At 41.1% G+C, this 12,723-nt stretch overlaps 1 protein-coding gene across 1 annotated transcript in view; it reads right to left on the reverse strand.

Annotated features, from left to right (window-relative positions):
- The window catches only part of ADAMTS10 (ADAM metallopeptidase with thrombospondin type 1 motif 10), a 194,775-nt gene that overhangs the window by 90,116 nt on the left and 91,936 nt on the right, over positions 1–12,723 (reverse strand). Inside the window, exons 3-5 of the mRNA XM_077273501.1 lie at positions 8,701–9,007; positions 7,281–7,698; positions 1,411–1,564 (exon numbers count right to left, since the gene is read on the reverse strand). Coding sequence (XP_077129616.1) covers positions 1,411–1,564; positions 7,281–7,698; positions 8,701–8,852 — 724 coding nt within the window. The 5' untranslated portion in view covers positions 8,853–9,007. The remainder of the gene's footprint in view (positions 1–1,410; positions 1,565–7,280; positions 7,699–8,700; positions 9,008–12,723) is intronic.

Below are 12,723 nucleotides of genomic sequence, written 5' to 3' on the forward strand. Positions count from 1 at the left end.
TATGCACATGTCGGACACAGAACCCATCTCCTTCCTGAATGGTATAATTGCTGGACATTCTCATCTTGTTTGTACTTGCGTATAGTTGTTTGTACAGATGGATGTGGCAACCTTCAGGTATCTTGAAATTGTACCCAAGGATGAGCCACACTTGTGCAGGTCCACAATTATCTTCCTGATGTCTTGGCTGATTTCTTGAGACTTTCCCATGATGCTACACAAAGAAGCAATGTGTTTCAGGTGTGCATTAAAATACATCCACACGTGGGTCTCTAATTAACTCAGATGTTGCCCAAGAACCTACCAAAAGCTTACAAATACATGACCCCATCATATGGGCAGTCCAGAATTGTTTAAAGACACAGTAATCTTAGTGTATGTAAACTTTTGACTTTGCAGTAAGTAATAAAAAAATGCCTTAAAACATTCTCTCTCTCTCTCTCTCATTATTCTGGCATTTGGCAAATATTAGTAATTGTTGTAATCCTAATTGACTTAAAATGGGAAAGGTTTATTCTGATTTCATGTCAGATATTGAGAAAAACATGCATATATGTCTTTTTATATAGAGTATGTAAACTTATAGTTTCAAATGTATATATTTATAAATGGGTGTGCATACTAATTTAGAAATACAGAGTGGGCCATGTACTGTATATGTATACACCTAAGTAAAATGGGAATGGTTGGTGATATAAACTTACTGTTTATGGCACATTAGTATATGGGAGGGAGAAAACTTTTCACGATGGGTGAAAATATAAATTCATATAAATGGCCCATCCAAAAAAGTTTTCCTCATCACTGAACATAATGTTCTGTGTAAACTGAGGGTCCTGTTCCAATTTTTGTTTTGGTGCCCATTCTGCAAATTCAGATTGCAAACTTTTTTGGGTGGGCCATTTATAAGGATACACGTAAATCAAATGGGAATGGTGACAGTTTTCTTGCGTAGGATGTCTTGCATTGAAATCTGCTGCAATGACCCGGTTACTGCGTTCCCCAGACATCAACACAATTTCTATCCGCTCCTCACGTGTTAACCTCTGTGACATGTCAATGTCTGTAAACAAAGAGAAACTTGTAAATAATTTATGAAAGAATAAAGATTCATTAAAACCTAGCACACCATTGTTTTTCTTGTGAAATTCTCAATAAGTTTGATGTGTCACATGACCCTCTTCCCATTGGAAAAAATAAAGTTGGATCCAAAATGGCCAACTTCAAAATGGCCACCATGGTCACCACCCACCTTGAAAAGTTTCCCCCCTCCCATATATTAATGTGTCACAAACAGGAAGTTGATATCACCAATCATTTCCATTTTATTTAGGTGTATCCATATACATGGCCCACCCTGTATTTACAGGTACTACGTTTGTTCAGTACGGAAAATGGTTAAAAATATACCTATTACACCACAAGCTGCGTCAAGGTGCTGTCGCTGCAGGGAAGACCGCTTGTAAACCACATGAGGTGTCCCCTCGCTGGTCTTATTATAGTTTCCACCTGGAGGCAGTGGCTCAATGAGATATTCATCATCCCCTGACACTATCACTCCAAGCTAAAATAGAAGGTAAAAGAAGTGTTACCAGAAGAAGTTAAACTATGGCTTCCGCTAGAGATACAATAACGAGCAAAAGGGTAACAATGTTTTGAAGTTTTGACTTTCAGGCTACACATCTCACCATCCACTACTGCTTCGAACATGAGACTACCATCATTTTATAGACAATCATTTTGGCTATCTCATACATAAATTTGACTTGCAATTATTTTGCATATGAATAGTTATGCAGACTCTTGTCATGTTACTGCATTGTTACTGTTTTGCTCCTGATGGCTGAAAAATGTTTTTTTTCAGTATACAACAAATTACAACCTGTTCTCACATTTCCTAATAGCTCAGTGTGTCATTAGGTTAATTCCCAAGTGAAAGGTCATTGGTTCGAATCAAGGAGCAGCCATAAGGAAGATTTCCCAAGAAAAGAGAAACATCATCATCTAGCTAATCAATAGTGGTCTCTCAGTCAAGAAAATTGCCAAACTGCATCATGTGATTGCCATGACAGTTGGAAGAATACAAAATGAAGTCCGTCCATCTATTCAAAAGCCAAGAGATGGATATCAAGGCAAAATATCAGAGTCAACAAGTTGGCTCATTTTCCTCTCTAGACTCCGGAGGGAGCAGACGTGCCTATCTGCTCCCTGCAAGTCAGAGGACATAACACGGCGCTGTGCTACTGGCAGCCCATTGACGCAGCAGCTACTCTTTTGTTTCTTTTGTCTCTGTATGTTGTCTGTTCTTTTGGACTTTCTACTGGCTTTGGTGCCTTTATGGACTCCTAATTTGTAACCACGTATTGATGGATGGTTTATGCTCTGTGGATCGTACTGTTCCTGTATGACGGACCATTATGGGAAGGCGGAAACCATTCACCCATACAACCAACTGCCTCTGGACACGCAGCGCTGGATCAGCACCTGGGTCTGCCACTAATACATACATCCCCATACAGGTACATGCAACTCCTAAATGGATACCAATGATGCGACGCACCCATGGACATGAATCTAATGCAACCACTGCCAGCTACAGTTCCACAATACACAGAGCTTCTACCTTGTTGGTTACTGATACAGCCATCCGTGTAAAGAGGAGAACACTGGAAACAGTCAGATACGGCGTGTACTGGAGCAAAGGACAGGGACACTGATCTGCTGGTTGCCCCTAAGTCTGTCACTAAACGTGTTGTGTATTCAAAGGATCGACTTCTGGAGCTGAGCAGGATGAAGGCTACTCCAGCTGTGGCCATACCACTTGTTCCCTGTGAATTGTGGAGACCTTTCAGAGGCTGCAGAGCAGGAAAAAAGGTGAAGTCCAGGAGAAGAAGGTTTAAGCCAGCAGTCTCATCCATTATCATGGGTAATGAACGCTCGCTGGGAAATAAAATGGATGAACTGCTAGCCCTGTGTAAAACCCAGACGGAGTTCAAGGAATGCAGTCTCATGTGCTTTACAGAAACCTGGTTACTTGGGGAGGTCCCTCTTTCAAGTGTCACGATTCTAGGGTTTCACATGGTTCGGGCTGATAGAGACAAAACTATGTGTGGTAAAAAGAAGGGGGTGGGGTAACTGTGAAGGAAAGTCATTGCTGTCAAAACATTGAACTCTTAGCAGTTGGCCTCAGGCCCTACTATCTACCTAGAGAATTCTCCATTTGCATTACAGTAGTCATGTATATACCTCCATCCGCAAACCAGGAGGCAGCTGGGGAAGTATTGTCAGGGATGTTAGATTGCCTTCAGACAAAGCACCCAAACTTGTTAACTGTAATCTCTGGGGAGTTTAACAGAGCCATGATCTCAAAGGCTCTTGCAAAGTTCTATCAATATGTAAAATGTGCTACAAGGGACAACAGTATATTGGATCTCCTCTATATGAATGTTAAAGGGAACCTGTCACCCCGTTTTTTAAAGATGAGATAAAAATAGCGTTTAATAGGGGCAGAGCTGGGCTTTACATTAGTGTCTTTTTTGTGCCTTTATTCCCCAGCTATGCTGCCGAAATACCTTTGTAAAGTCGCCGTTTTGGGCTGTCACTCACGCTGGTCTGGTCAAATGGGCGTGGTGACATCGCTATTTCTTCCCCCAGATCTTGCTTATCTGTCCGTTGGTGGCGTAGTGGTGTGCGCATGTCCAACTGCCGAATCCACTGCGCAGCTGAGGGAAAAGAGCGCGATCTGCGCTATTCCCCTGGTGATCGGTGGGGGTGGCCATCTTCCTGAGGCCGCGCGGGCGCAGATGGAGTACTCTGCTGCACGGGGCTTCAGGAAAATGGCCGCGGGAAACCGGGCGTGCGCAGATGGAGATCGTGGCGGACATTTTCCTGAAGCCGAGTTCGCATCTCGGCTTCAGGAAAATGGCCGCCGCGATCTCCTTCTGCGCACCTCACAGACTGGGCGGTGATATGCAACAGGGGAGAGCATGATGATGTAAATGATACTGTCGGGCGAGTAACTGATTATATAAATTTTTGTACTGACACTGTTGTACCAGCTAAAAAGATTCAATGTTACGCAAAACACAATCCTTGGATTACAAAAGAATTGAAACACTTACTAAGCAAGAAAAAACTGCCAATTAAAATGAAGGATACAAAGAAACTGAAATTAATATAAAGGGATCAAAGAAACTGAAATTAATACAAAGGGATTTAAAGGGGAAAATTAAGAATGCCCGTGAGGCATTCTGAATTAAATTAGAAAATAAATTGTCACACAACAATTCCATGGAGGTGTGGTCTGGCATGAAACAGCTAACTAGGTTTAAGGCGAAGTCGGAGCGTGGTAAAGTAGATCTGCCGTTGACTAATGAAATGAATGAGTTTTTCAACAGATTCACCAACACAAGCACGGCGTCATCAGGAATGGGAGATGGAGCTGGGAAACGATCGGCAGCATTGACATTGGGGGATAAACTGCCTGCTTTCACTGTCTCCCAAAGAAATGTGAGAAAAAAGTTTACTAGACTAGTTATTGGCAAAGTAGCTGGGCCTGATGGCCTCAGCCCACGTGTCCTCAGAGCGTGCGCAAACCAACTGTGTATTGTCTTCCAGCACTTGTTTAACTGGAGCCTTCAATCACAGGGTGTATCAGAACTGTGGAAGACCACCTGCCTGGTGCCGGTTCTGAAGACCACTTTTCCAACTTCCCTACAAGACTATCATCCAGTGGCCTTAACATCACATGCTATGAAGTGCTTGGAGAGAATAGTACTCACTTGTGTCCGAGGGTGAGGGCTTTTACTGACCTCCTACAGTTTGCGTACCAGCAGAGATTGGGGGTGGATGATGCGGTAGTGTCTCTGCTACATACAGTACACTCATTCTTGGACGATGATGGAACTGCAGTGCGCGCCATGTTCTTTGACTTTTCAAGTGCTTTCAATACCTCACAGCCGCCCTTACTACATAATAAGTTGACTGATATGGCGGTAGATGAGGGGATGGTGAACTGGATAAACGACTTCCTGACGGACCGGCCGCAGTTTGTAAGGATGGGGGAGGTGGTGTCTGGCAGCATACGGAGCAGTGTTGGAGCCCCTCAGGGTACAGTTCTGTCGCCCTTCCTCTTCACATTGTATACAGCTGACTTTCAGTATAAATCAGATTTTTGTCACCTCCAAAAATTCTCAGATGACTCTGTGATTGTAGGGGGCATTGTGGGGGGCCGGGGGAGGAGGAATATAAAAGGATCATTTCTGACTTTGTGGATTGTGCTGGACTAACTGTCCAGAACTAAATGTAAAGAAAACCAAGGAGTTGGTGGCCAGTTATAGAAAGAAAAAGGGGGATTCCTTACCTATCAATATTGCTGGCCAGGAGGTTGAGATTGTTGAGAGCTACAAATATATGGAGGTTCACCTTGACAGTAAACTCGATTGGAGATGTCATACAGAAAAGGTTTACAAGAAGGGAATGAGCAGACTGTACTTTCTTCGGAAGCTCAGGTCATTCAATGTGTGCAGTAAAATGCTGGAAATGTTCTACCAGTCCGTTTTGGCAAGCGCCTTTTTTTGCTAACACATGCTGGGGCAGTAGTGTGCGAGTATCTGACGCTAATAAGCTCGACAAACTTATCAAGAAGGCAAGTGCATCTGTTGGCCTCCATCTGGACTCTTTTGAGTAGGCATTGGAGGATAGAATTCAGAAGAAGTGTAGGGCTATAATGAATAATAATATACACCCACTATATGAGCTGTTCTTGAAGCAGAAGAGCACATTCAGCAGCCGTCTAATCCTACTAAGGTGTAAGAAGGAGAAATTCAGGAAATCGTTTGTACCTACTGCTATGGGGATGTATAATAATTTCTTAAGGGTGGTAGACAACAATGACTGATTGCAGGTGTACTAATGTCAATTAACAGTGACTTATATACCTGAACTACCCACATATATTTGTTATGTAATGTTGCTATACTTGTGCAAGATTTGTGTCCTAATATTTTATGTACTGCTGTTTGTATTGCTGCTGTAATACCGTAATTTCCTCCAGGATCAATAAAGTGTATCATATCATATCGTATCATATTACAAGGTCTATCAGTTCTGGAACGACAAACATGACAGTAGAGGTGGCTCGTATACTTCATAATAGTGAGATCACAGACGTCCATGCAAGCACCATGCAATGCATGTTCCGCAAATCTGGAATGTTGGCCTGAAAAAAGGTGAAGAAGCCTGAACTTCAATGTTGCATAATATTCTAAGAAGCGTTGGCTCAAGTTTGCAAAAAAGTGTGAAAAGTGGACAGTAGAATAATGGATACAGGTGATTTGGAGTGATGAGACGATAGTCAACAGACTAAGCTCTGATGGTTGCAAATGAGTCAGGAAGAAACAAGGGAAAAAGGGGCTAACGGATTGAAAATTTGAAAGAACTGTCAATTTCGGTGGAGGAAGCCTGATGATATGTGGTTGATTTACAGCCAAAAACATTGGATACTTGATTAGGATTGATAGTGGTCTCAATACTGAGATATATATGAGTATCCTACAAGACAACTTACTTCGTACACTTGAAAAGGACTAAACAGTGTTCCAGTAAGACAAAGAGCGTAAGTCGAGTTTAGCAAAGAAATGTTTCAATGACAATGAAGTAGAGGTGCTGGTTTGCTCTCACAGTCCCTAGACCTCAACCTAATCTAATATTTGTAGGTAGAGTTGAAGAAAAAGCTATATACATACCCAAGTGAGTCGACCAGTATGCATCAAGTTTGGGAACGTGTACAAGTGACCTGGGATCAGATTTCGGTTGAGACAAGCTTGAATCTAATCGAGAGCATACCCAGAAAGATTAAAGCAGTGTTGAAAGCCAAAGGTGGATTTAAAAAATACTAACAAAATAAAAATGCAATGACATGACAAGAATCTGCATAACTAATCATATGCAAAATAGTCACAAGTCAATTTATGTCTGAGATAGTCAGGATGATTGTAGGTAAAATTATGGTAGTCTCAAGTTTGAAGCAGCAGTGAATGGTGAGATATGACACCTGAAAGTCAAAAGTTCAAAACATTGCTACCCTTTTGCTCATCAGTCTATATAAGCATAGAGAAACATTACATTTAGGCATCAGGCAAGTTAGTTAGGAGTTATTAAAAGTGTATTAAAATTTTTCAAAGAAAGGGCTGTAAACATTGGGGAAGTAAAGCTGTTATAGATATCTTGGAGATAAAAAATACAACTTGTTTAATTTCTACGAGTAGCATTTTTCTCACCAGTCCATTGCAGTTGCTAATAGCCACCTTGGAGTTCAATTGTTGATCCTGTATGTGGCCAACGTAATGACAGTCCTCATACAGCTCATGTTTCCAATCCAAACCTCCACTTTTCCAGTACTCAACAGTGAAGTGCTGTCCTAGTAGATCTGTTTGCAGGGTAAGGTTGAGCAAGAAGCTAGAACTTTGAGCTTGTAACCGGTAATACACCTGATGGTCGGATTCATCAGGAATACTTCGTCGAGACCTGCGGAAGCTTGGAGGTGTTCGACGAAGGTCGTAGGTCAGGAACTTCCCACTCTGGTCCACCTGGGCAGGGAAGGCGATCTCATAATCGCTCAGTCGAGAGAGGAAATCTGCTGGGTCAGAGGAGAGGACTTCACTGGCTGCTGTCATTCCAACGATGCAGTGACTTGGGCTGAATTACAAGGCACCATGTCAACCACAATAACAATCACAACTTGAATGATTATAGGGCCAAAGTGTACTAATGGTTGGAACATTGTATATAGTTGTGGTGCTGATTTAAAGGGATTTATCTGTACTTTACCAAATATGTTGTGACATGATTTTGTGGAACATATTGATACATATGTGCAACAGGCTCTCCTCCTTTTCAAAGTGCTCCCTAGTTCTTAGCACAGTGTTTCTTACAGACTGCATAGCATTCAATTATGCTATAATTATGTATATTGAATTTTCATACTCACTACTATTACAATTACTTTCTATATGGTCTTTATACTTTTTCTCAATTATCAGAAAGTCGAAAATAGTTTAATGGAAATGTATAATTGATGATGTTAACTGTGTTATCTCACATGGGTGGATACTTCTATACTTCCCACAAGTTGTTTGTAACTGTGTGTGTTGTCTATGACTTCCAGCGAAAGTTGGGATGGTGTTAGTTTCACGTTATTTTTCTCTGTGGTATGCTAAAAACAGTAATAAATAACTGAGTTCTTTGGATTAAAGAGTTGGAATGTAGTCTGAAATAATTCAATCATCTGTTAAGAGTTTAAAGAGGTTGCAAGGCCATTCTCTTTTTACTTTATGACCGCATGAGGGTCAATAGCTGCCTCTAATCATTGACAGAGATCGGATTTACATGAATAAATGTGAACTAAAAAGTTGTTAAAATGACTAAATTGTAACATTATAATATATATCAAGCTACACAAAAAAATGAATAGGCAGTTGTCACAATAGAACTTGCCTGCGAATCATAAAGTGTATTGCTGGCTATTAATACAATTTCGAAGTACTCTACCCTCCTGCAGTTTGCCTCGACTGTTTGGTTATAGCATCTGTTTCAGAATTCATTAGACAAGTTGGCTGAGCTTTAATTCTTCCCTGGTATTTTTCACTTTACATGGTCAGACTCCAAGAGGACAATGAAGGAGTGACAAATAACTCTCACCTTCTGTCCTCTGTTTGGGATTTTTGGTTCTTTTGAAACTTGATGACTTTGCTACAGTCATGGTGAAGGCCAAGGCCAAGGCCAGCAGTTCCCAGATAATTTTCATGGTGACCAGTCTTCTTTGGCTCGGCTTTAACTTCCAGTTTCACCATGTCTCTGTTTCTTATGCCTTCTCCCCAGGACTACTAATCCACGGCCTGTAAACACATCTTATCCAATTTTTAGAATGTTTTTCAATATTTTTGATCCTTTTCTCTGATCTGTTTAAGTTGCCAAATTTTAATTCTTTACATATGTGTCTATGGACCTGAAAAAAAAAAAGATTTTTACATATAAATAATTTTTTTATGGAATTTGTCTGAACAATATACAGATGAATGTTCTGAATAATGTTTACCTAATTATAAGAGAAATTGAAATCTAGCATTTTTGTAATATACAGTATGTTCCATCATTTTATTTGCTTTAATCAAATACTTTTTTTCATTTCTTGAGTTTAATCTGCGCAGTGTAATAAAAATCTCGAGTTATCTAAAACTGTCAACAGACAAGTTTCCACAGCAAGTCAGGACCAGATATTTGGCTGCCCTACCATGGGCCATATAAACGTGTGTATGCCAAGGAATGATGATACAGTGACTTTTGGATTTTCAGCATGTATGCGTTTCAGGGTCAAACTGACCCCGTCTTCAGGCTAAAAACATCTTCATACAAACAGTTGATCAACTATGGTTTAAGTACAAAAAAGGTGCCAAAACAGTGACACGACTTTAAAGACTTCCATTTGTCTGGCACTAACACAAGGCTTCATCTTTGCCTGCACAGGACAGAACAACAGCAGGACCATTTATTTACATGCACTAAGAGGCGTTGCTTTGTCAATGCCACACATAAGGATGAGCAGGCCACTACCAGGGGAACTCACTCCCTCACCCCTTCCCAAACTCAGTTCTAAGCTGTGTTTTCCTGTTTATTTGTTTTGCTCACATATATAGCACTATAAATTCCGCAGCACTTTACTGACATCATCGCTGTTCCCATTGGGGATCACAAATCTAAATTCCCTATCAGTATGTCTTTGGAGTGTGGGAGGAAACCGGAGTACCCGGAGGAAGCACAAGCAAACTGGGGAGGACATACAAATCCACATTGTCCTTGGTGGGATTTGAATCTGGGACCCCAGTGCTGCAAAGCAACAATGTTAACCACTGAGCCACTGGCACACCATGTTTCCCCATAAGCTCTTTTCCGTCTTGCATATTTACTTCTAATCCTAGACTTCACCTATAGACATTATGATGGTTTTTTTTCATTCTAGATACTAAGTTATATATTCAGCCTTCAGCTCAGAACCCTGAACTGTTGCACACCTCTTAGGGTAAATAATTTACAGCAGCCAGAAGAGTATAACCCAATATTAAAACATAACCTTTACTAATATGATTAAAAATATACATAACAAAATAGGTGCTCACGACGAAAACTGTGCTCTAATAAAAAACTGGTGTGGTCTCACCAATTGCAGACAGAAGGATCCCCACACTGGTTATGCAGGGTCCAGGGAGGGTCCACGATAGCAGACTGAGGTAAGGGATGTGGGGACCTTTTCCCTAAACCCCTGTCGTGCCCCAGCAATAGCTCCTGTCCTTACAAGGACAGGCCCAAGTAAGCCTAGCTATGGACACCCCCAGCTTCAAATTATCTCACATACTGAGACACATGCTCACAGAGGATCGTCTATTTCTGGAAGCACTTAGCCACTGCTGGTGCCCAACTTTTATGGACATTTGAGCCTATATCTGGGCCTGTTGGCCACTGAAAACTCCCCTGATGAATCTCCGGGATTGGAGAGGAAACGCGTAGGGAGGCGTTTTTTGAGATAATTTGAAGCTGGGGGTGTCCATAGCTAGGCTTACTTGGGCCTGTCCTTGTAAGGACAGGAGCTATTGCTGGGGCATGTCTGTCCCTGCGCTAAATCATGAATATCTCAAGCTCATTAACCCCTTCACCCCCAAGGGTGGTTTGCATGTTAATGACCAGGCCAATTTTTACAATTCTGACCACTGTCCCTTTATGAGGTTATAACTCTGGAACGCTTCAACGGATCTTGGCGATTCTGACATTGTTTTCTCGTGACATATTGTACTTCATGATAGTGGTAAAATTTCTTCGATATAACTTGCGTTTACTTGTGAAAAAAATGAATATTTTGCGAAAATTTTGAAAATTTCGCAATTTTCCAACTTTGAATTTTTATGCCCTTAAATCACAGACATATGTCACGCAAAATACTTAATAAGTAACATTTCCCACATGTCTACTTTACATCAGCACAATTTTGGAACCAAAATTTTTTTTTGTTAGTTTTGTTAGGGAGTTATAAGGGTTAAAAGTTGACCAGAAATTTCTCATTTTTACAACACCATTTTTTTTTAGGGACCACATCTCATTTGAAGTCATTTTGAGGGGTCTATATGATAGAAAATACCCAAGTGTGACACCATTCTAAAAACTGCACCCCTCAAGGTACTCAAAACCACTTTCAAGAAGTTTATTAACCCTTCAGGTGTTTCACAGGAATTTTTGGAATGTTTAAATAAAAATGAACATTTAACTTTTTTTCACACAAAATTTATTTCAGCTCCAATTTGTTTTATTTTACCAAGGGTAACAGGAGAAAATGGACCACAAAAGTTGTTGTGAAATTTGTCCTGAGTACGCTGATACCTCATATGTGGGTGTAAACCATTGTTTGGGCGCAGGGCAGAGCTCGGAAGGGAAGGAGCGCCATTTGACTTTTCAATGCAAAATTGACTGGAATTGAGATGGGACGCCATGTTGCGTTTGGAGAGCCCATGATGAGCCTAAACATTGAAACCCCCCACAAGTGACACCATTTTGGAAAGTAGACCCCTTAAGGAACTTATCTAGATGTGTGTTGAGCACTCTGACCCAACAAGTGCTTCACAGAAGTTTATAATGCAGAGCCGTAAAAATAAAAAATCATATTATTTCACAAAAATGATCTTTTTGCCCCCATTTTTTTATTTCCCCAAGGGTAAGAGAAGAAATTAGACCACAAAAGTTGTTGTGCAATTTGTCCTGAGTACGACGATACCCCATATGTGGGGGTAAACCACTGTTTGGGCGCATAGCAGAGCTCGGAAGGGAAGGAGCGCTATTTTACTTTTCAATGCAAAATTGACTGGAATTAAGATGGGACGCCATGTTGCGTTTGGAGAGCCCCTGATGAGCCTAAACATTAAAACCCCCCACAAGTGACACCATTTTGGAAAGTAGACCCCTTAAGGAACTTATCTAGATGTGTTTTGAGAGCTTTGAACCCCCAAGTGTTTCACTACAGTTTATAACGCAGAGCCGTGAAAATAAAAATTCTTTTTTTTTTTTACAAAAATGATTTTTTAGCCCCCAGATTTGTATTTTCACAAGGGTATCAGGATAAATTGGACCCCAAAAGTTGGTTTCCAATTTGTCCTGAGTACGCTGATACCCCATATGTGGGGGGGAACCACTGTTTGGCCGCATGACAGAGCTCGGAAGGGAAGGAGCGCCATTTGGAATGCAGACTTAAATGGATTGGTCTGCAGGCGTCACATTGCATTTGCAGAGCCCCTGATGTACCCAAACAGTACAAACCCCCCACAAGTGACCCCATATTGGAAACTAGACCCCCCAAGGAACTTATCTAGATGTGTTGTGAGAACTTTGAACCCCCAAGTGTTTCACTACAGTTTACAACGCAGAGCCGTGAAAATAAAAAATCCTTTTTTTCCCACAAAACTTATTTTTAGCCCCCAGTTTTTTATTTTCTCAAGGGTAACAGGAGAAATTGGACCCCAAAAGATGTTGTCCAATTTGTCCTGAGTACGCCGATACCCCATATGTTGGGGTAAACCCTTGTTTGGGCACATGGGAGAGCTCTGAAGGGAAGGAGCACTGTTTTACTTTTTCAACGCAGAATTGGCTGGAATTGAGATCGGATGCCATGTCCCGTTTGGAGAG

This window comes from Ranitomeya variabilis, chromosome 1, assembly GCF_051348905.1.
Source record: "Ranitomeya variabilis isolate aRanVar5 chromosome 1, aRanVar5.hap1, whole genome shotgun sequence".
In the NCBI taxonomy this organism is placed as follows: Eukaryota; Metazoa; Chordata; class Amphibia; order Anura; family Dendrobatidae; genus Ranitomeya; species Ranitomeya variabilis.